The sequence below is a fragment of the Onychomys torridus genome, chromosome 7 (assembly GCF_903995425.1).
Source record: "Onychomys torridus chromosome 7, mOncTor1.1, whole genome shotgun sequence".
Taxonomy (NCBI): Eukaryota; Metazoa; Chordata; class Mammalia; order Rodentia; family Cricetidae; genus Onychomys; species Onychomys torridus.
In genome coordinates this window covers 57,787,510-57,809,837 of record NC_050449.1, presented here as the reverse complement: position 1 = coordinate 57,809,837, position 22,328 = coordinate 57,787,510, and the positions used below count along the sequence as shown (strand labels likewise).

Below are 22,328 nucleotides of genomic sequence, written 5' to 3'. Positions count from 1 at the left end.
TCACAGCAAATACTTTGACCCACTGAGCCTTCCCTTCACATCTCATCTGCTGCTGGATCTTTTTTTTTTTTTTTTTTTTTCATTCTTTTTGAGATGAGGTTGTTTTGTCTCTTTTTCTTTGATTTAGTTGAGACAACAACTTACTCTGGATAGCCAGTCCTCCTGTTTCAGCCTCACAAGTACTGGGATTATAGATTTGTGCCACCACACTGTTGAATCCTGTCCTTTTTTTTTGTTTTTTGGTTTTTTTTTTTTTTCTGTGACAGGGTTTCTCTGTAGCTTTAAAGGCTTGTCCTGGAACTCCCTTTGTAGATAGGGCTGGCCTCAAACTCACAGAGATCCATCTGTCTCTGGGATTACAAGCGTGCACCACCACTGCCCGGCAGAATCCCATCCTTTTAAAAGCTGTTTCTGTGGGAATGAGTTTAGGGTTTCTTCCTGGACATCAAGGAACTATATTGTCATGTGCAGGGTTGTGCTTCTTACAGGCGGCCCAGCATGCTCAGAAGCAGTCCACTGAACTCTTCCAGTGCATGTACTTTAAAGACAGAGACCCAGAAACGGAGGAGCGCTGCATTGCTGATGGGGTCATTTATTCAATTAGAACAAATGGTGTACTTGTATTTATACCAAGGTATGTTATTTATCATGCAATGGTTAATTAGAAATCACAGTTAAACCATACCAGTGTTGAGCACAAATGATCCATTATATATAACTTAATATTTATTTAGAATGGGGGTGTGTAGCTCAAAGGTGGAGTGCTTACCTAACACACAAAGTCCTGGGTTTGATCCCCAGAATCACATACAACCAGGTGTGGTGATATATGCCTGTAAAGCAAGAGGATCAGAAGTTCAAGGTCATCCATAGTTACATAATGATTTTGATACCAGCTTGCACTATATGAGACCTTATCTCTAAAAAAGAATATAAGCTTGGCATGGTAGCACACGCCTTTAATCCCAACGCTCAAGAGGCAGACACAAGCAGATCTCTGAGTTCAAGACCAGCCTGATCTTCAAAGCAAGCTCTAGGCTAGCCACAGCTACAGAGTGAGACTTCCTTTTTTTTTTTTTTTTTTTTTTAAAGATTTATTTATTTATCCTATACAGTGTTCTGCCTGTATAACAGAAGAGGGCGCCAGTTACAGATGGTTGTGCGCCACCATGTGGTTGCTGGGAATTGAACTCAGGACCTCTGGAAGAGCAGTCTGTGCTCTTAACCTCTGAGCCATCTCTCCAGCCCCCTGAGTGAGACTTTCTTAAACAAACTATTGACATATAGAATTCTACATATTCATAAAATTATTGTATGTACACAGTGTAACATACAGTCAGGAAATAAAGGGCACAATTGGGAGTACATATATATGCACATCTGTATTAGTCTTAGGATCTTTCTTAGCTAGCAAAGAATTTTTTTTTTTTTTTTAGCCTTGTTTCTTGTCTGCTTCTGTAAAAATGTTTTGGAGGTAAACCACAGGAAGAGTGGCCAAGCGTAGAAGATCTGCCTACTAAGAATACATTATCTCGGTTTTACCCTGTGATGATTTAGGTTTGGGATTAAAGGTGCTGCTTATCTGAAGAACAAAGATGGCTTAGTGATCTCGTGTGGCCCAGAGAGCAGCTCTGAATGGAAGCCAGGATCCCTGCAACGATCTCAGAACAAGATCACTTCTACCACAGCTGGAGGACAGTCAGTTACCTTTCATCTGTTTGACCATGTGACAGTAAGTCTGCATACTTAGTGTTGTTGTTTTGTTTGTTGTTGTTGTTGTTTTGTTTTGTTTTTTTCCAAGCCATGGTTTCTCCATGTACTTTTGGTGCCTGTCCTGAATCTCACTCTGTAGACCAGGCTGGCCTCGAACTCACAGAGATCCACCTGCCTCTGCCTCCCGAGTGCTGGGATCAAAGGCGTGTGCCGCCGCCGCCCGGCAAGTGTTTTCAATGTGAAGAAGAAAAGGGGCGTGACGTAGTAACACGTATTCCTCTGTTCTAGGTTAGAGTATCTGTCCAGGCGTTGCGCTGCCATTCTGACACCATCAGACTTGAAATAATAAGTAACAAACCGTATGAGACTCCAAACTCAGAGCTGTGTCAGCAGAACTCCCTCCTGCTGAAGAGTGAGTTAGTGAAAGAGGTGACCCGATCTGTGGAAGCAGCTCAGCTTGCCCAGGAAGTCAAAGGCAAGGTGCTTCAGGAGTACCAAGAATACTGCCAAACAAAGGGAAGAAGTCTCTACACGCTTCTGGAGGAGATAAGGGACCTTGCTCTTCTGGACGTTTCAGACAGTTATGCAATGTGAATACTTCCACTTCAATAAAGAGCCGTGTCTTGGGTGTGGTGCTGTCTTCAGACTTAATGTTGTCACTCTTCCTAGCTGAAGGAGATCAAGTGGGTACTTCACATATCCGTGCAATGTTCTCACACCTCACTGAGGTAGAACCAGCTCCCTGTATAAAATGGGTTTCTTTGTTGTTGGTAGTGGTGTTTTGTTTTTTTGAGAAAGGGTTTCTCTATGAAAACAGTTCTTGCGGTCCTGGAACTCACTCTGTAGACCAGGGTGACCTTGAATGCGAGAGATCCATCTGTCTCTGCCTCCCAAGTGCTGGGATTAAAGGGGTGCACCACTACTGGCTACTAGAAACTGACTTTCCAGCAGTTGAGTAGATAGTGGTCAGGCTGTAAAAGGCAGGTTGCTAGTCTCTCTATAGTAAATCCAAAATTATCTTGCTTCAAATCAATTTGAGACTGTCTTACTTTGTAGCCTTGGCTGGCCTAGAAAACACTATGTAGACCAAGCTGATCATTGAGATCCTCCTGCTTCTGCCTCTGGACTACTGGGATTAAAGCTATGTGCCACCACACTTGGCTCAAATTGATTCTTTCAAATGAAGTTTACTTTTTAATTTTTAGACCTATTTGGGCCATAGGTCCCTCTGACATCATTTAGCCACTTGGGGTAAGAAAGTCCTGTCCACCTTCCTCTTCAAAACTTCATGTTTGATTCACAATTTCCCAATTGTTCTGGCACCAGCTGGACACAGGGCATAGAGTGGGTGGTGGGCTGCACTCTACTCCAGTCCCACCCACCCTCAGATTCTGCTGTGTGTACCTCCAATGGCCAGGCCTTCCCAAGAGAAGTGTTCTGAACTCACACCACTGGAAAAGTACTTCTCCCACCAGCCCCTCTCTCATTCAGTGAGTGTGCCTGGAAGCCTGATGAGTAAGCCATGTCTCCAGGATCAGTGCATGCTGAGACCAGCCTCCATCTTCTAGCTATTCCCTGTCTGAACAGTGAGCCCATCCTCTCGTCTCATTTTCCCCTGACCTATCACTGAGATAGTTCCCATAAGCCCACAACCCATAGTGTGTGCCCAACTTCCTGGCTTTTCAAACCATCTGTTACTCCCAATTTACTTGATGCCAGCCCAAGATGTCACCTATCCTGCCTTAGGAATGAAAGCCACTGTAGCATCGCCACCCTTCCCCTAAGAGGCAAAAGACCTTTTCTGTAGAACTACTGTCATTGTCACTACAAGTTAGCTCCTTTGTCTTCAGTGTTTTCCCCAACTCTAGTGGGAATTTGCTGCCAAGAACCAGACCATAAACTTCTCAACCTGGTGCTTTCTCAACTCTGGCCCCTCCACCACACTCATAAAGCAAGCCAACTCCAGTCAGGCTCTCTCTTCATCTGCCCCCATCACCTCTAGCCTTCTAACCATCATTCCCAAGTCTCTATTTCTGACATTACACACATTTGCCAATACTGAGAATACCCTCTACCAACTGACAATTCTTTCGTGTGATCCCTCGCTACACACTGTCCCTCACAATACTCTCTAAGTTTCTCTCCAACAAATGAATCAGGAACATACATGGAGGACCATCCTGTTTTCTGGAGATGCTGGAGTTTCATACCCATGGTCTTACACACCCTACACAAGCCCTCTAGTACATTCTCAACCTATAAACATCTCTGAATTCGCCTACCATCATTAATGGGGAGGCATTATCAATCTTTTATGTGAACTTTTAAACACTAAAGTAACTTCAAAATACAGGCAAGCTGGGTATTGGGGCACACACCTTTAGTTCTAGCTAATACACAAGGTAGATGCATGCAGTTCCCAGTGAGTTTTGAGACCAACGGAAGTTACAGTGAGACCCTGTCTGAAGGCAAAAGTAGGGAGATTCACCACAAATTTCAGGCCAGCTAGGACGATGAAATCAGAGTGGGTCTTAACAAAACTATAGCAACAAAACCTTAACCATTTCAGCAAGTTTAAATTGTGTGACTAAATCATGGTGAGAAACTCAAATCCTGAGAATTGTTTGCAAAATACATTTATTTCTTTATAAAAACAGACCTTAATAGTTAGTGCATATTTACATTTCAAAACATTACTCAATTTAGTGAGAAAGAATTCAGCGTAAACTAGAAATAGCTTATAAAGTCGACTTTATACAGAATATCAAAAACAATAAATAGACTTACTAAAGTAAGTAGGAAACACAATTATAAATTGTCATTGTATTTTAAGCAGGAATCCATAGAAGTCTTATGACTTAAGAGACTTACACAAAGAAAATTTTACAAATAACCTCAAACTTGCAGGATTCTGTTGTGGAAGCCTGGCTACTTGGAACATGTCCGGATTAGTCTAAGTTGGTGTGGTCCGGCTGTTTGTCCTCTGCTTTGAGCTGTCCCTCTTCATCTGTATTGGCAGAAGGAACATCACGTGGACCACCTGCAGCGTCTGGGTTTAATCCACCCGACTCTTCTTGCTCCTCACCAGTACTGCTCTCTTCAACTGGCTGTGCCCAGGATGTACTCATTAACTCATCTGAGAGAGGAATCATATCATTATTTCTTAGTATAAGCAACTGATCCAATCTTAATAAACACAAATCTCTCCAAAAGCTTACTTGGTAGAAACAAATCTACAATCACCTAATTATGACTACTAAAGTCTAAATAAAAACAGTTTTTCACACATGCATAAAGCATGCTTAAAATGCCCAGGGTCCCAAGAAAGTGGGTGTAGCTCAGTTGTAGAATCAATACAGATTAGCAAGCATGAGGCCCTGGATTCAATCCTGGCACTCTTACATACAAAAGTTAAGGGTCCTAAATGATACTGCATTCAGCTCTTCAATCTTACTCAAATGTAACTTCTCATTCAAAATAAAACTAGAAAGAGACTCAACGAAATCAGACGCAGAGCAGGCAAGATGGCTCTGTGGTTAAGATACTTCCTGTCAAGCCTGAACGACCCAACAGCAGAAGGAGAGGACAGCCTCCCAAGCTGTCCCTACTTGTATGCTGTGGCACATGCAGGAGTAGGCACATATGCACACATAAGCACAATGTCAAGACAAATGCAATTAAGTTTTATGTCAAAGTAATCTATGATAAAGAAAATTTAAGCAAGGATTATGGCACAGGCCTATTCAGCACATAGAACCCTGTCTGGGGGAAAAGAAAAAGAAACTTTAAGAGACTTTTTTGTATTTGGGTCAAATTGTAAGCTATATAATATAAAAAGAAAATAAGGGGGAGCATGGAGGACAGGGGAACCCATGGCTGATATGTAAAATTAAAACACAAATATAATTAAATAAAATAAAAAAAAAGAAAATGAGCCTTAAATCCTTATTGTCAAGTATACTTTGAGATGGGAAGAAGCAACTGCTATCCATCATTACATCTTTGTGTGATGACTTTTAATATTTGTTATTTTTCATTATGTGTAGCTCTGTGCACAGAGTGCAGGAGGCCCTTGAGGTCAAAGTCATCAAATCTGGAACTAGTTACTAACAGTCATGAGCCACCCAACATGGGTGCTGGGGTCCCAATTCTGGTACTCTGGAACTGCAGCAAGTATTCTTAACCAATGAGTCGTCTCCATCCCTTCATGATTTCTCACATTCTACTAATAAAAAAAGGTTTATTTGTGAAGATAAAAATGAGATTTATCTTAACTGAAAATCAAGACTGGGCTACAACCTTCACTTGAGAACTGTTACATTGGATGAAACATTTTACAACGGTATTTACTGACTACAATTCTTTTTTTAGGTTTTCATCTTTATTTAAATGTACACGCACACAAGTGTGCAGGTGCCCAACGAGGCCAGAAGGCGGCAATGGACCCCTTACAACTGCAGTTATAAGCTACTGCGAACCGCATGATGTGGGTGCTGAGAACCTAACTCAGGTCCTCTGCAGGAGCAGCAAGTGTTGAGTTTAACTGCTGAGCCATTTATCCAACCTCACTGGCTGTAATTATTTTTTCCATTTCAAAAAGAAACTGGATTACAAACAGATGTATTCCCAACTTTTGTTCTGAGACAAGGTCTTTCCTTTGTAGCTCAGGCTAGCCTAGAACTATGTAGTCCAAGATACCCTTGCTTAATCTCCCTGCTTCAGTCTAGTAAGTACTAGTGTATGCCACTAAACCTGGCTCATAAACTTTAAATTACCTTAAAATTAATTCTCAACTATTTCATATAATGTATAATTCTTTTAAAACAAAGTTTTTGGGGGGCTGCTGAGGTGGCTCAGAGGTTAAGAGCACTGGCTGTTCTTCCAGAGGTCCTGAGTTCAATTCCCAGCATCCACATGGTGGCTCACAACCATCCATAATGAGATCTGGTGCCCTCTTCTGGCCTGCAGGCAACATGCAGGAGGAATATTGTATACATAATAGATAAATCTTTAAAAAAAACAAAGTTTTGAGGAGAACTAGAGAGAGCACCCAAGCGGCAGCTCACACCCATCTGTAATCCTCGTCCCAGGAGACCTGACACCTCTGGCCTTCATGGGTACACATGTGGTGTACAGACATATCTGCAGGCAAGACACTCGTACACATAAAACAGTAAAGTAATAATTTTTTAAATTCAGTTTTGTGGCTGAAGAGATGGCTAAGCAGTAAAGAATACTTTCTGCTCTTGCAGAAGACCAGAGTTCTAATCCCACACCCACATGGTAGCTTAACAACCCTCCATCAATTTAGTTCCAGGGGATCCAATGCCCTCCTCTGACCTCTGACGGGAAAGGGAACAAAACCTGTGCAGACTGCAGGCTGTGGTGGTGTGTGCCTTTAACCCCAGCATTGGAGACACAGAGGCAGGCTGGGCTACAGCGCGTTCCAGGACAGCCATGGCTACACAGAGAAACCCTGTCTCAAAAGACCAAAATGAAAAAATAAAATAAATTATAAATAAAAATGGGAAGTTTAAGGTAATTTTTAAAGTGAGAAAGAGGTGCTACAGATAAGTAAACTATAAAAAGCACAACTTACAAGAGTGGAACAACGTAAGAAAAAACATTTTAGTGCCTACACACACCTGAAATCTCATCAACCTTAGGAGGCTGAGGCAGATCAGTAAGTGGGTAAATGGGAAGTTACTTCTGTAACTTAGTAAGACTTACACTCAAAATTAACTTGAAGGAAGGGCTGAAGATTCAGTTCCTTGAAAGAATGCTTACCTAGCTTGTACAAACCCATTTTAATCTCCAGCATCTGCCAACCCCTAAAAAGGCATTTTAGTACCTTTATTTACATGACAGAAAATTACTGCTAATCCTCAGTTAGTATAGAAGACACTGTATTTATTATAAAGTATTACAAGCTGGAGCGGTGGTGCAAGCCTGTAATCTGAGCTTTATAAGGCTAAGAAAGGATAAAGGCAAGTTCAAGGCTTGGCTAGGTTACCAGAATTAGTTTAACCTGGGCAACCTATCGAGAGCCTGTCCAAAAAAAAGAAAAAAAAATGGCGCGCGCGTGCGCTGAGGATGTAGCTCAGTGGTACAACGCTTGCCTAGCATGTGCAAAGTACTAGGTTCAATCCCCAAAACTAAAATGTACTGATTCCACAATAATAATTTTCCTAAGTACAATCCTAAAAATATGTGTAAAGTGCTTTAAGATAAGAAGTCAGAGAAGAATATATTGAAGAATTTTGCACTCTAAGAGAATTATCCAGAAAACCATCTTAGACTTAAACATTCTTTACAGATTCCAAATAGCAGACACACATACACTGACACACACTCTAAAATATACATAAACTTAACATCACTTTTCTATTCCTAGAGGTATTTTATTTCAAGAGATAGTAAAGAAGTTAAAATTTTCTACATGCCCTTGATATTATATGGTAGCTCATAAAAACCAGCATAAAATTTACCATTTTCTAGGGACTGGCTATTACTCAGTAGCTTTGCCTGCCTTCTTTCCAAGGCCAGCTGTTTATTTCTCTCAATTCTCTGTTGCTGCTCTTCTGTTAGGCTTCTACTTGATTCAGAAGCCAACTTCTGGCTGTCAGATGAGCTTGTCAAGAAGGGATCAAATCCAGCAGCAGTTACATCAAGGGGATTAGTTTCTTCAACTTCATCTGCGGCAGAAAATAAAAAGTTAATACAACTGTAGTATTCTAGGAGTTAGACAAACAACTTCTACAGCATTCAACCAAAGTTTTAAAGTGGCAAGTGGCTTTACCTGAAGAAAAAATTTGTAAGGTATGAGAATATGGCCAGTACCAGCTGATTCAAGAATTTTTATTTATAAATCATTTTTATGTCAAGCTGCAAGCTACATCAAGTGGACATGTAAATATGTAAAAGGAGTCTGGGGAGGTAGCTCGGTTGGAATAGCATGCAAAAAGCCCTGGGTTTGATCTCCAATACTACATAAACTTGGTGATGTGATAAACCGCTGTAATCCCAGTACTTGGGAGATAGAGGCTGGGGTCACTATCAGTAGTGACCTCAGGGTCAGCTTGAGAAACAGATGACCCTGTTTCAAAAATAAAAATACATTAGGTAGTCAAATGTGGTAGTACAGACCTGTAATTCCAGCACAACAGATAGAGGTGGAAGTAGGCAGGGGAATGAGAAGTTGAGAAGTTCAAGGTTCTGCTGCTTAGCAAATTTAAAGCTACCCTGGGCTACTTGACACCCCCTCCCCTTTTTTTTGAGACAGGGTTTCTCTGTATAGGCCTGGCTGTCCTGGAATTCGCTCTGTAGACCAGGTTGGCCTCAAACTCAAAGAGATCCACTTGCCTCTGCATCCCTAGTGCTGGGATCAAAGGCGTGCACCACCACCACCTGGCTTGAGACCCCTCTGCACTGTAACAGGAGTGGGAGAAAAATGGTGACACCCTTTCTCATACATACATACATACATACATACATACATACATACATAAGAAAAGTGGAGAGGCCAAGGAGATGGCTCAGTGGTTAAGAACATTTATTCTTCTTACAGAGGTTCAGTTCCCAGTACCCACACAGTGATTCACAACTCTTTGTAACTCCTTCTGACTTCCAAGGGTACCAGGTATTCACCAATTCACATTATGCATATACATACATGTAAAGGCAAAATACTCACAAATAAAACAAGTCCAAAATATTAATGTAGAGAATACAGAAGAACCCCAACATAGACTCCTCTAGCATGTACACACACACACACACACACACACACACACACACACACATACATACAATTTTTTAAATTTATTTTTATGTTTATGGGTATTTTGCCTTCATGGACTGTATACAATGTGTGTGCCTGGTGCCCAAGGGGGCTAGAAGAGGGTGTCTGATCTCCTGATGCTGAAATGCTGAAATGCTGAAAATGGAGTTACAGATGATCAGCCACATGGGTATCAAACCCAGGTCCTCTCGAAGAAAAGCCAGTAAGTGCTTCTCAACCACTGAATCATCTCTCCAGGACCCTACCCCAATTCCTTTTTTCCAAGAGGGGCTAGAATTTTGGTGGGTGCCTCACACATAAGTTCTAGCAACTGGGAGGCTGCAGATAGAGAATTACCACAATTTTGAGGCCAGTCTAGGCTACATAATGAGTTCCAGGTCAGCCCAGGCTACAGAATGAAGCTATCTCAAGAAAAAGAAATGCAAAAGAGGGGCTGGGAGAGAGCAGCTCAATAGTAGTGCACTTGCTGGCCACGTGCAAGGTCCTGATTTAATACCAGCCCTAAGGAAGGAGGAGAGGGAGGAATAAAAGACTCATTAAACACAGTTCATGCGATTCTAATTTCTATTTGGATCTATGTGTATGTATGTGCACATGCATACCATGCTACGGAGGTCAGAGGAAACTCATAGGAGCTGGTTCTCTCCTTCCACTATGTGGGTCCCAGGGACTGAACTGTGGTTTTCAGGATTGGTAGCAAGTACCTTTACCTGCTGAACCAACTCACCAGCACCAACCCCAACCACAGACTTTTGGGAGAATTATTCAATCACGCTGTGCTTGTTTTAAAGTTGTACAATATATTTTTGGTAAAAGCAAAAAAAGTTCCAGCACTTGGAAGGTAGAGGTAGGAGGATCTGTGAGTTCAAAGCCAGCCTGGTCTACAGAGCAAGTTCCAGGACAGGCTCCAAAACTACACAGAGAAACCCTGTCTCAAAAAAACAAACAAACAAACAAACAAAAAAAAAAAAAAAAAAAAAAAAACCCACCCTCCTCTATAAAGCTACTTCCCCAGTTAACATAACTGTTGTCCTTTGCACCTCACATGTCTAATTACAAGACCCATAAACTACTGACAATATTTGTCTAACTCAATCTGTATATATATAAACTTAGAGGCTTAATTTTATTCATCTTTTATCCTTGACCTTCAGCACAATAGTAGACAGCTCAAAAAAGTGCTGCTAAATAGATCAACTAACCCAGGAGCATACAGGCTGTGGCATTCAGTGCCACAGTAACTCTTTAACTACGCCATCTTATGCCATTAATAAGCACCATCATTCCAAAAAATATAAAATCCCAGACTATTTAAACCAGTGGTTCTCATGCTATCCATCACAACCTCTTTGGCAGTTGAAAGACCCTTTTACAGGGGTCACATATCAGATATCCTGCATACCAGATATTTACATTAAGATTCATAACAGCAAAATTACAGTTACAACTGAAATAGAAATTAAAATAATTTTATGTTTGGGGGTCATCCCAACATGGGAACTATATTAAAGGGTCACAGCATTAGGAAGGTTGAGAACCACTGATTTAAAGCATAAGAGAATTCTAATGGAGTCCATTATTACTCACCAAATATATTACTAGTTAAAAAAAATGGGGTTGAGAATTTAGCTCAGTGGTAGAGCGCTTGCCTAGCAAGCACAAGGCCCTGGGTTCCATCCTCAGCTCAAAAAAAAAAAAGAGGGGCTGGAGATTCAGCTCAGTGATTAAGAACACTTGCTGCTCTTGCGGATGACTGGACTTTGGTTCCCAGAACCCATGTTAGGTAGCTGTACAAATCTCTTAAACAAAGAATGGGTACTTAAAGGTAACCTTTTGAAAGCATGCATGCAAACTCCAGCAGACTCTAGGCTTTGATAAATATCTGCTTTGATACTGAAGAAAGAAAAGAAATAAAATAATATTACACCAAAGCAAAACACAGCTCCTCTCCATCAAGCAGAGGAGCATCAAAAGCACTCATACATACACATATCCACATACAGATGCACACGTTTTTTAAAAGTATTTATGTATGGAGCCATCGCACAGAAAATCTGATAACTATACAGACTCTGTCGGCAGGAACCAAATGTTTTGATGTATGTGACTGTCTATGGTTGCATTGTACAATTATCAAATGCAATCAATACCAGGAACAGTCACAAAGGTCTTCATAAAGTCCTACAGCCATGGATCTGTTTTTTTTTTTTTTTTGCTATTTTAGTTTTTTTTTCCCTTTTGAAATAAGATCTTGCATACTCCAAGTTAGCCTCAAATTCACTACATAGTCAAGGCTGGCCTTGAATTTCTGCATCTCCTACTTCCACCTCCCATATGTGGGGATTACAGACATATGTTACCACACATAGCTCAAGAGTCAACATGCTGAATAAAATGGAAATCTCCATCAACAAATTATTCTTCCTAATTTCCTACAGACAGTTTTTCTGATGGTTTACATGCATATAAACACTCTAGTTTGATGTGTTCTTGTACTAGTAAGAACTATAAAATATCAGTGAAGTCAGCGGGCTTTATTCAATTCCTAGAACCTACATTATGGAAAAACCAACTCAACTCCAGAAGTTGCCCTGATCTCCACACACTCACCATGACACATGAGCACAAATACAACATAAAGAAATGCTAAAAATGTCCCTATTTTGTAAATATTTTCTATAATTGTCTAATGATAGTACAATTGTATATTTTTTATTGTCTCAGTATGTAGCCTTGGCTGTCCTTGGAGCTCCTTATATAGACCAGGCCTTGAACTCAGCTCTGCCTGCCTCTGCTTCCTGGGTGCTGGAATTGAAGGCATGTGTACCACTCTGCCAGGCTATAATCATATCTTTAGGAAATAAATTTCAAGAGGGAAGGAATCAGGGGAAGGTAACATGGACTTGAACAAAGTACAATGACACACACATGAAAATCTCAAGGTGAAGCACATTCTTTTGGTGGGGAGGAGGTGAGACAGGGTCTCTCTATGTAGTTTTTGCAGTCCTGGAACTATGGAGACTAGGTTGGCATTCGATTCACAAAGATCCACCTGCCTCTACTCCTAAGTGCTGAGATTAAAGACATGTTGCTACCTTGGGTGGCGGCACACGCCTTTAATCCCAGCATTCGGGAGGCAGAGACAGGCAGATCTCTGAGTTTGAGGCCAGCCTGGGCTACAGAGTGAGTTCCAGGAAAGGTGCAAAACTACACAGATAAACCCTGTCTTGGGGAAAAAAAAAAAAAAAAAAAAAAGCATGTTGCTACCATACCTGGTTAAAACTCATTCTTTTCTATGCTAACGAAAACTAATAAAAAGGAACAAGTGTCAAATGTAACTATTACTAGGCTAAGGAGCTATCTCAGTGGGTAAGGCACTTGCTGTCAAGCCTGACAACCCGAGTGCAATCCCTGGGATCGACACAGTGGAAGGCTGTCCTCTATAGTAAATGCTCACATGAATAAATAGGTGCTCATTACACTCACTCATTTACCAATTCTAGACTTAATTCATGGTATAGCTATTAACTACACTGTAATTACATAATGGTTTAAGACCTCACTTGTATATAAAATATCTCCTATCCCGGCTAGACCCATTTCTAAAAGCTAAGTTGTGATAAAGTAATTAACTTATAATTACCATTATTGTTAACAAAATCTTCATGTACAATAGGAAGATCAAGTCGAATTCGTTTTAAACAGGTCTGAAAAATAGACATTTTTTTTCATTTTTATCAATAAGTTAGGGAGGAATCAATCACTTATTCATATCTGAAGAGTTGTTCTTCAAATAATGACTATTAATGTTCCTGTCTAACAAGACAGATTTCAAAAGGAAAACCCCCTAATAGCAATTCAGCCTCAACTAAACCCATCCTTGTACTACTTAGCATTGTGAGTGACATTCATGATAATCACACTTACCTGAACCTCCTTTTTATTTCCTAGGTTTTCAACTCTGTCAATAAAATCTTCAAATTGCAGCTTGGGGAATAGCCTATGCGCCCAGTGCTCCATGTGTCTGATTAGCGTTTTCAAGTCTTCAGCCTGACACATAAAAATAAAAATGCTGAACAGAAGACTCAATCTCACAGCTGACCCTGTCAGCAGATTTTAGAATTTAAAGGCAATGCCAAAGTCACTGCTGTCTTATTTATAAGGCTAAGAAACTTTTAGAAAGAAATAGAAAATTCTAAAGGCTTGGAAGACCACAATCTCAGAAAGCATTGAGTAACAGCACTGAATACAGATTTTGTTTTTAGAAATTAGAAGGAAATATAGTAGTACAGGGCTGGGAAGACAGTTTATTTAGCTTAAGTGCCTGGAATAAGCCTGAGAACCGGTGTTCAATCCCAAGCCCCACATTAAAAAAAAAAAAAAAAAAAAAAAAATCCAAGTATAGTGGCTATACTGGCTACTTATGTCAACCTGACACAAGCTAGAGTCACTGGAGAGGAGGGAGCCTCAGTTGAGAAATGCCTCAGTAAGATCAGATTCTAGGCAGGCCAGTAGGGTATTTTCTTAACTAGTGACTGAGAGTGCCCAGCCCATACTGGATGGTACCATTCTTGGGCAGGTGGTCCTGGGTTCTGTAAGAAAGCATGCTGAGGAGAGAGTTAAGTCAGTAAGCAGCCTCCTCCATGGCCTCTGCTTCAGCTCCTGTCTCCAGGTTCCTGCCCCATTTGAGTTCCTGTCCTGACTTCCTTCAATGACGAACAATATGGAAGTGGAAGTCAAATAAACACTCTCCTCCCCAAATTGCTCTTGGTCGTGGTGTTTCTTCACAGCAACAGAAACCCTAAGACAGTGGCACACCCTTGCAATCCTAGTGATGAAGAAACAAAGACAGGCTGACAGATACTGAGGCTCACTGGATAGAGCCTGAGGAAGCACATCTGAAGTTGAACTCTGGCAACAACACACACATGCACACCCACACACATTGAGGGGAAAGAACAATACAAAATTAGAACAAAGTTGCCAGGCATGGTGGCACACACCTTTGATGCCAGCACTGGGGAAGCAAATAGATCTATGAGTTTGAGGCCAGCTTGGTCTATACATCGAGTGCCACGGCAGCCAGGACTATACAGAGAAACCGTCTGTCTGTCTGTCTCTCTCTCTCTCTGATTTTTGTTTTTCAAGACAGGGTTTCTCTATATAATAGCCCTCGCTGTCCTGGCACTTGCTGTATCGACCAAACTGGACTCGAATTCAGAGATCCACTGCCTCTGCCTTCTGAGTGCTGGGAATAAAGGCATGCACCACCATACCCATTGAGAAACTCTGTCTCAGATAGATAGATAGAGAGAGAGAGAGAGAGAGAGAGATAAATAAATCTTTATCAATGATAAAATATCTCAAAAAAACTAACCACTAATGATTGGGGCTAAAGAGCTGGCTCAGTGGTGAAGACCACTTGCTGCTACAGAGGACCCAGATTCAGTCCCAACACGAAGCTCAAAACCATCTGTACCCTCAGTTCCAGATCTTACACCCTCTTCTGACCTCTACTAACATTGTATACACACAGTACACAAACATATATGCAGGCAAAACCCTCACATACATAAGAAAACAAAAATTGTAATTTTTTTTTTTTTTCAAAAAATCAAGTTCAAGAACTGGAGAGATGGCTCAGTGATTGAAAGATATTAAGAAGCCAAGTACGGTGGTGTATGTCTTTAATCAAGCAGATTTCGAAGTACATGATGGCACAAGTCTTTAATCCCAATATGGGGGAGGCAGAGGCAGACGAATCTCTTTGAGTTCGAAGCCAGCCTGGTCTACAAAGAGTTCCAGAACAGCCAGAGCTGTTACGGAGAAACTGTCTCAAAAAAACCACAAAAAAAAAAAAAAAAAAAAAAAAAAAAAAGGCACACATGATCAACAGAAGCAGTAACAGTGTTAGTAGCAGTGTTAGTTACAATGAAGCTTAAAATGATTCTTTAAGAGAAGGCAAAGTAAAGTAAATTTATCGCTGTAAACTATAAGGTACAAATGTGGGCTTAGAGACTCAGACGTAATTTTCCTAAAGCCATATGAAACACAGTGGAAAAAGAGACTACACAGGTGTCCTTTTAGTTCTTCCTAGCACCTTTCCTATTTCACTGCAGCTATTTCTCTAAACTCTTCTTTCTTTCTTTCTTTTTTTAAGATTTATTTTTATTTAGTAAGTATACAGTGTTCTGCCTGCATGTATCCCTGCAGGCCAGAAGAGGGCACCAGATCTCATTACAGATGGTTGTGAGCCACCATGTGGGTGCTGGGAATTGAACTCAGGACCTCTGGAAGAACAGCCACTGCTCTTAACCTCTGAGCTATCTCTCCAGCCCCTCATTACAACTATTTCTCTGGAGGTTATCACAGACTAACAATAGTATCTGTGATATATGCAGGATAACAGACCCAGTTTCGCTGTTATTTTCTAAAAACAAAGAAGCTCTAAAATAAGACAGGTGTGATGACACAGCCTGTAATCCCAGCACTTGGAGGCAAAGGCAGGCAGATCTCTGTGAGTTCAAGGCTGGTGTATTGGTCACTGTACTTTTGCTGTGAAGAGACACCATGACCAAGGCCACTCTTTATTAAAAAAGCATTTAAGGGCTGGAGAGATGATTCAGAGGTTAAGAGCACTGGCTATTCTTCCAAAGGTCTTGAGTTCAATTCTCAGCAACCACATGGTGGCTCACAACCATCTGTAACAAGATCTGGTGCCCTCTTCTGGCCTGCAGGAATACATGCAGATAGAATACTGTATACATAATAAATAAATCTTTTTTTTTTTTAAACTTTTTTTAATTTTAATTTTTTTTAGATTTATTTATTTATATATGCACGGATCCCCGGAGGCCAGAAGAGGGCACCAGATCTCCTTACAGATGGTTGTGAGCCACCATGTGGTTGCTGGGAATTGAACTCAGGACCTTTGGAAGAGCAAGCAGTGCTCTTAACCTCTGAGCCATCTCTCCAGCCCAAATAAATCTTTATTTATTTATTTATTTATTTACTATGTATACAGCATGTATGACCAGAAGAGGGCACCAGATCTCAATACAGATGGTTGTAAGCCACCATGTGGTTGCTGGGAATTGAACTCAGGACCTCTGGAAGAGCAGCAGTCAGTGCTCTTAACCTCTGAGCCATCTCTCCAGCCCCTTAAATCTTTTTTTAAAGGCATTTAAGTGGGGTCTCATGTACAGTTTCAAAGGCTTAGTGTATTATTATCATACCAGGGAGCAGGGTGGCATACAGGCAGGCACTAGAGAGCTACATCTTGAACCACAGGCATAGAGAGCAGAAGTGGTCCTGGCATGGGCTTCTGAAACCTCAAAGCCCAATCCCAGTGACAACAGGCTAAATCTTCCAATCCTCTAAGCTTTTCAGATAGTGCCACTCTCCAGTGACTAGGCCTTTAAATATATGGGGGCAGCATTCTTAGTCAGACTACCATAGCTATCCAGGACTAGATAGTGATAGTGCTGTCTCAAACAAACTTAAGTAAGTAAAAGTCTAAAGTGAAAACCAGGGCTAGCTAGAATGTACTCCAGTAGTACTGTTCAGCACGTGTTCAAGCACTTGCGCTGGATCCAATGCCCAGTACTAAGAAAGAAGATGAAATGTTTCTTACCTCATGACCCTTCCCCTTGAATTTTGTGTTAGCAAACACATGCCTTAAGGCTGGAAGCCCTCTCTCTGAAGTTAATCTGTGAAAAGAAATATATTTTGAATTTCAGGTTTTCTAGCCATGTCAAAACTAAGACCCTGAAAAAAAAATTTTTCCTCTTAAATTTGAAAAAGAAAAAAGAAAATGTTTTTGGGGGGTGGGGTGGGGGTGTTTACAGAAATATCTGATTTCCGAATCATTGTAACTGTAGAAGAACACCGTATGGAAAACTGTAAGTGGACGAGAGCAAATGTCCATACCTAGTAGCATCTAGCTTGGGTAGGTTCCTTTTAACTGTTCTCTTTGGTGGTACAGGAACAGGTGCTCCACTCCCTGATTCTAGTGAAACAGAACAAAATTTAGTAGTGTTTAAAAATTTAAGCCCTGGGCCCTGAAGGTGGATCAGTTGGCAAAGGCACTAGCCACCAGGCCTGACTACTTATGTTCAATCTCCCATACCCACATGGCAGAAGAGAACCTGCTCCCACAGGCTGTCCCCTGACCTCCACATACACACCCAGTGACACTCAGGTGCCCACATACATCCAGATACACACAAAGAAGCAAATACAGTAACTTTTTAAAATTCAAGCCTTATTTACAAAATGTACCATTTCTAAATTAATCTACTATCATTTCTAAATTAATCTGCTATCATTTCTAAATTAATCTGCTATCATCTTAAATTAACCTTCTAAAGCAGGATTGTAATACCAAGGTTAGCCTGGAATATACTGTGAAACCTTGTCTTAAAAAGGAACAAACAAAAGAGATGGTGGTGGTACATGCCTTTGATTCCAGCACTAGGAAGGCAGAGGCAGGTAGATCTGAGTTTGAGGCCAGCCTGGTCTATAAAGAGAGTTCCAGGTTTCCCAGCACACCTTGTGGTGTGCAAGTCCACAAGACAGTGGAGCATTGAGGCTTTTAAAAAAAAAAAAAAAAGAGACAGAGTTCCAGGACAGCCAGGGCTATATGGAGAAATCCTCTCTCAAAAAAACAAAACAAAACAAAATAAACCAAACCAAGAAAACAAAAAAAATTAAAGGGACACTTGTGAAATTCTCGATACAGACCTTCATCAGGTTCAGCTTCTGCAGGATCTCTCTCAGGAGAGGCTGGAGGTGGGAAGGGAGGAAAAATTTCATCTTCTACGTGTTCATAGTCTGGCATTTCAAATAAGCCATTCTCTTCTTGCTCTGACATCTTTTCCTCCAGAAGAAAAATAACAAGTTATTTTTATCCATCCAAAACAGTCTTCCTAACTATCACATAATCTAGTTTCATCCACAGTGAAAACCATGTTTCAATCACTTAAACCGCATTTCAAATTCATCGAAGATAAAAAGTAGAGAAGATCGTAAGTATGAAGAAAAACAATCAGAATCAAGCTGTAATGTAGACCCTACGACTAAATAACTACGTGTTTCTTATTGTTGATATTCATGGGTGTTTTGCCTGCCTGTACGTCTGTGCACCAAATGTATGCAGTGCCTGTGGAAACCAGAAGATATCAGACCACTAGGAATTCAAGTTACAGTTCTGAGCTGCCAAGTAGATGGGAATCAAACTCAGGTCTTCTAGAAGAACAAACAGTGCTCTTAACCACTGAGACATCACTCCAGTCCCCAGGTTACAAATTTTTATTCTTCCAACCTAGACCATAATCTGGGACTGCAAATCCCCACTATGTATTTTGTAATTCTCAAGTGTCTCAAGGGTATTCATTTATTAGCTCATCATATACAAAACTGAATAACTAAATGTCCTCAATTCTGTGAGGTGACACCCACCAAGCTGTTCAAGTCATCTTTGACACTTCCTTCCTATACTCAATATATCCTGTACATTGAATTTTGAAATATTCCTTTAATATTTTTCCTTCAGCCAGGCAGTAGTGGCGCACGCCTTTAATCCCAGCACTCATAAGGCAGAGGCAGGTGTACCTCTGAGTTCAAAGCCAGCCTGGTCCACAAAGCCAGTGGTTTCAGGTAAGCCAGGGCTACACAGAGAAACCCTGTCTCAAACAAACAAACAAACAAACAAACAAAAAAAGCCACAATAGAGCTGGATGAGATGGTGCACATGTTAATCGAAGCACTCAGGAGTCAGAGGCAGGCATATCTGAGTTGAGGCCAGTATGATCTACATAGCAAGTTCAGGACAGCAAGGGCTAGAGAAGTCCTGTCTCAAAAAACTAAAAAACAAGACAAAAACAAAAAACTCACTTTACCAAACATCCAGGTTATTTAAAGTGAAAATGTTTTTTTAGAGGAATTTGAAAAGAGAGTATGAGAGACATGGTATGAGGTGAAGTTGGCATGGTATAACTTTTATTCTTTTGTTTTTTGGTTTTTTAAGATGGTTTCTCTGTGTAGCCCTGACCATCCTGGAACTGATCTGTAGACCAAGCTGGCCTCTAACTCAGAGATCCACCTGCTTCTGCCTCCTGACTACTGGGATTAAAGGCCTGCCCCACAAGCACTCAGCTAAATTTTTTTTTTTAATTTATTTTTATTTCATGTGCATTCATGTTTTGCCTGCATGTATATGTCTGTGTGAAGGTGTTGGATCCCCAGAAATTGGAGTTACAAGCAGTTATGAGGTGCCATGTGGGTGATGGGAATTGCACCTGGGTCCTCTGGAAGAACAACCAGTGTTCTTAACTGTTAAGCTATCTCTCCAACCCCTTATTCTTTTTTTCAAGGGGTCTCTTGGTCCAGGCCAGCCTTAAACTTGCTATGTAGTCAAGGCTGGCCTTGAGTTCCTGATTTTCTTTCTTTCAAGTGCTGGGATTACAGATGCCACCATGCCTAGCAAGCTCATGCCTAGTAACTTGCTCTGTAGACCAGGCCAACTTCAAACTCAGCCGAGATCCACCTGTTTCTGCCTCCTGAGTACTGGGAATAAAGGTAAGCAACACCACCTCCCAGCAAAGATTTATTTTTACCTATGTGTTCGCCTGTGTGTTTATGAGCAACATGCATGTGTAGGTATCCAAAGAAGCAAAAGGGTGATGGATCGGGGCTGGAGAGATGGCTCAGAGCTTAAGAGCACTGGCTGCTCTTCCAGAGGTCCTAAGTTCAGTTCCCAGCAACCACATGATGGCTCACAACCATCTGTAATGAGATCTAGTGCCCTCTTCTGGCTTGCAGGCATACATGCAGGCAGACACTGTATAGATAATAAAGAAATTTAAAAAAAAAAAAAAAAAGGTGATGGATCACCAGAATCTACAAGTTACAAGGTTTGAGTGGTGGGAACAGAACCCAGGTCCTTTTCAAGAGCAGTAAATAGTACACCCACTGAGCACCATTTCTGTTGTTTGAAATAAGGTCTTATATGAGCCAAGCTGGCTTCCAACTCCTGATCTTCCTGCCTCTACCCCCCAAGTGCTAGCATTACATGCATTTTGAAAGCTTTTCCCTGACCCCTAATTTCTTTCAAGTTTTAACCATTACCTCACCAGGAAAACCTATCTCAAATCAGGAGTGATGGCAAGGCCTGTGATTCTAACACAGAAGGTAGAGGCAAGAGAAACAGAGATCAAGGCCACCCTCAGTTATACAGACTCAGAGACAGACCATTCAAATGTCCCCAAATTGAATAACACTGTGTGTGTGAGCACACGTGCAAGCCGAAGGACAACTTCCACAAGTTCTCTCCTTTCGGAATATTGGAATCAAATTCAAATCAGCAGATCTATACGGCAAGCACTTTTACCTGATAAGCCACCCTGACGGCCCAGAATCCTCTTTGAAGAATTAACATCACCATGCAGAAGTTTCACAGGAATCATTATTTCTCTATTAGGTTTTATTTATTTAATGTTAGTCTCCTATATTGAACTGTAGCTCTCTTAGGACAAAAATCAGACAGGTCGGATTTTGTGTTCCACCACCATGTCCCAAATGTGGTACACAACAGGTACTCAATATATATTTACTCAAGAAAAGAATTAAAAAAGAATTCCAAGCCAGTAACAGGGATCTGCACTGTAACCCCAACACTTAGGAATCTAAAGTAGGAGCTCAGGAGGCCAGTCTGGGCAACAGTCCTTGTCTATACACACACACACACAAGGCAGCTCAATTGGTGGAGAGCTTAGCTAGCATTCACAAAGCCCTGGGTTCAAATTCCCAGTACCCCCATAAACTAGGTGTGAGTGTGCAGAGGTGCATGGGCTGGTAATACCAGCCTTCAGACCAGTGTGCCAGCACCCACACTGAACAGCTCACCAATGCCTACAACTACAGCTTCAGGCGATTCGACACCCGGCCTCATGTGCACGTATCCCTCGCCTCAGACACTCTTAAAAGATAAACCTTAAAAACAGTAAACTTCGCCGGCAGTAGCGGAGCACACGCCTGTAATCCCAGCACTCGGGAGGCAGAGGCAGGCGGGTCTATGTGAGTTCGAGGCCAGCCTGGGCTACAGAGCGAGATCCAGGACAGCCAGGGTTGCACAGAGAAACAATGTCTCCAAAAGCCGAATCTCCAGCCGAACACTTCCCACACCTGTTCCCGACGTCTTCCCAGCTGTCAAACTCCAGCAGCATCCCGACTCACCCCGGGGCCGTCCCTAAAATCATCACATCTCCCTTCCCTCTTCTGCAGCCTTCCCGCCCTCCCTCCAGTGCGCGCGGGAAAGGCAGCACCCCAGGTCTGGCAGGCCGGCCGTCCTCCCGCCCCGGGGCGCCTCCCGCCCGCCCCGTCGGGTCCTCCTCAGCCTCCCTGCCGCCCGGCTCTGGCGACCCCAGTTCCCGCGCCCCGCGCGGAACTTCCAGCACAGCCTCTCGGTCCAGAGACGCCGGCACCGAAGCCGATCTCACCTTGCGCAAACGGCCACCGCCGCCGAGCGCGCGAACAGCGCCTCTCGCGAGACTCGGGAACTCCCTCCGCGAGAAGAGTGGGGAAGTTTGGCGCCGACCGCACGCAAAGCGGCGTGGGCGGGGCCTGACGACCTGAGCCCCGCCCACCCGCGCTCGGAAGCCCGCTTTCCCCATCCCCAGCATCTTAATGACGTGGCGACGCTCAGAGTTCGCACGTTCTAGGCACCTCGTTAGCTTCCGAAATAGGTCTCCGTAGAAACCGAGTGGTGGAAGCCGGGGAGTGGGAGCGTTCGCCTGGAATCCCAGCACTGGGGCCC

General features: G+C 42.0%; 2 protein-coding genes and 1 non-coding gene across 6 annotated transcripts in view; 1 reads left to right on the top strand and 2 right to left on the bottom strand.

Annotated features, from left to right (window-relative positions):
- Nucleotides 1-2,341, top strand: part of Dis3l (DIS3 like exosome 3'-5' exoribonuclease) — a 32,057-nt gene extending 29,716 nt beyond the window's left edge. Inside the window, exons 11-13 of the mRNA XM_036193621.1 lie at nucleotides 489-634; nucleotides 1,558-1,732; nucleotides 2,002-2,341. Of these exons, the coding sequence (XP_036049514.1) occupies nucleotides 489-634; nucleotides 1,558-1,732; nucleotides 2,002-2,307 (627 nt within the window). The 3' untranslated portion in view covers nucleotides 2,308-2,341. The remainder of the gene's footprint in view (nucleotides 1-488; nucleotides 635-1,557; nucleotides 1,733-2,001) is intronic.
- Nucleotides 2,342-2,830: 489 nt separating this feature from the next.
- Tipin (TIMELESS interacting protein) lies at nucleotides 2,831-22,066 on the bottom strand. 4 transcript variants are annotated; one of them, XM_036193919.1, is made up of 8 exons: nucleotides 22,012-22,066; nucleotides 18,257-18,386; nucleotides 17,444-17,522; nucleotides 17,148-17,223; nucleotides 13,442-13,564; nucleotides 13,158-13,221; nucleotides 8,202-8,408; nucleotides 2,831-4,849 (listed from the first exon to the last, which is right to left on the bottom strand). In XM_036193919.1, the coding sequence occupies exons 2-8, from the start codon at nucleotides 18,384-18,386 to the stop codon at nucleotides 4,662-4,664; spliced, it is 867 nt and encodes a 288-aa protein (XP_036049812.1). In that variant the 5' UTR covers nucleotides 22,012-22,066; the 3' UTR covers nucleotides 2,831-4,661. The 4 variants fall into 4 exon arrangements, with proteins under 4 accessions (XP_036049812.1, XP_036049811.1, XP_036049808.1 ...); XM_036193918.1 differs by having other exon boundaries at nucleotides 18,257-18,392; nucleotides 22,012-22,054; XM_036193915.1 differs by lacking the exon at nucleotides 22,012-22,066 and adding an exon at nucleotides 20,904-21,575 and having other exon boundaries at nucleotides 18,257-18,392.
- LOC118588147 lies at nucleotides 11,542-11,677 on the bottom strand. Its single transcript, XR_004945545.1, has one exon.
- Nucleotides 22,067-22,328: the final 262 nt, after the last annotated feature.

Bases quoted from the DNA above. Each gene is read 5' to 3' on its own strand.
- Tipin (XM_036193915.1), bottom strand. From the start codon at position 20,957: ATGGTGATGTTAATTCTTCAAAGAGGATTCTGGGCCGTCAGGGTGGCT. The intron at 17,224-17,443 runs GTATGGACATTT...TTCTTTTCACAG, and splicing joins CCCAAGCTAGATGCTACTAG to ATTAACTTCAGAGAGAGGGC. The intron at 4,850-8,201 runs GTAAATTTTATG...TTCCTCTCTCAG, and splicing joins TAGCCAGTCCCTAGAAAATG to ATGAGTTAATGAGTACATCC.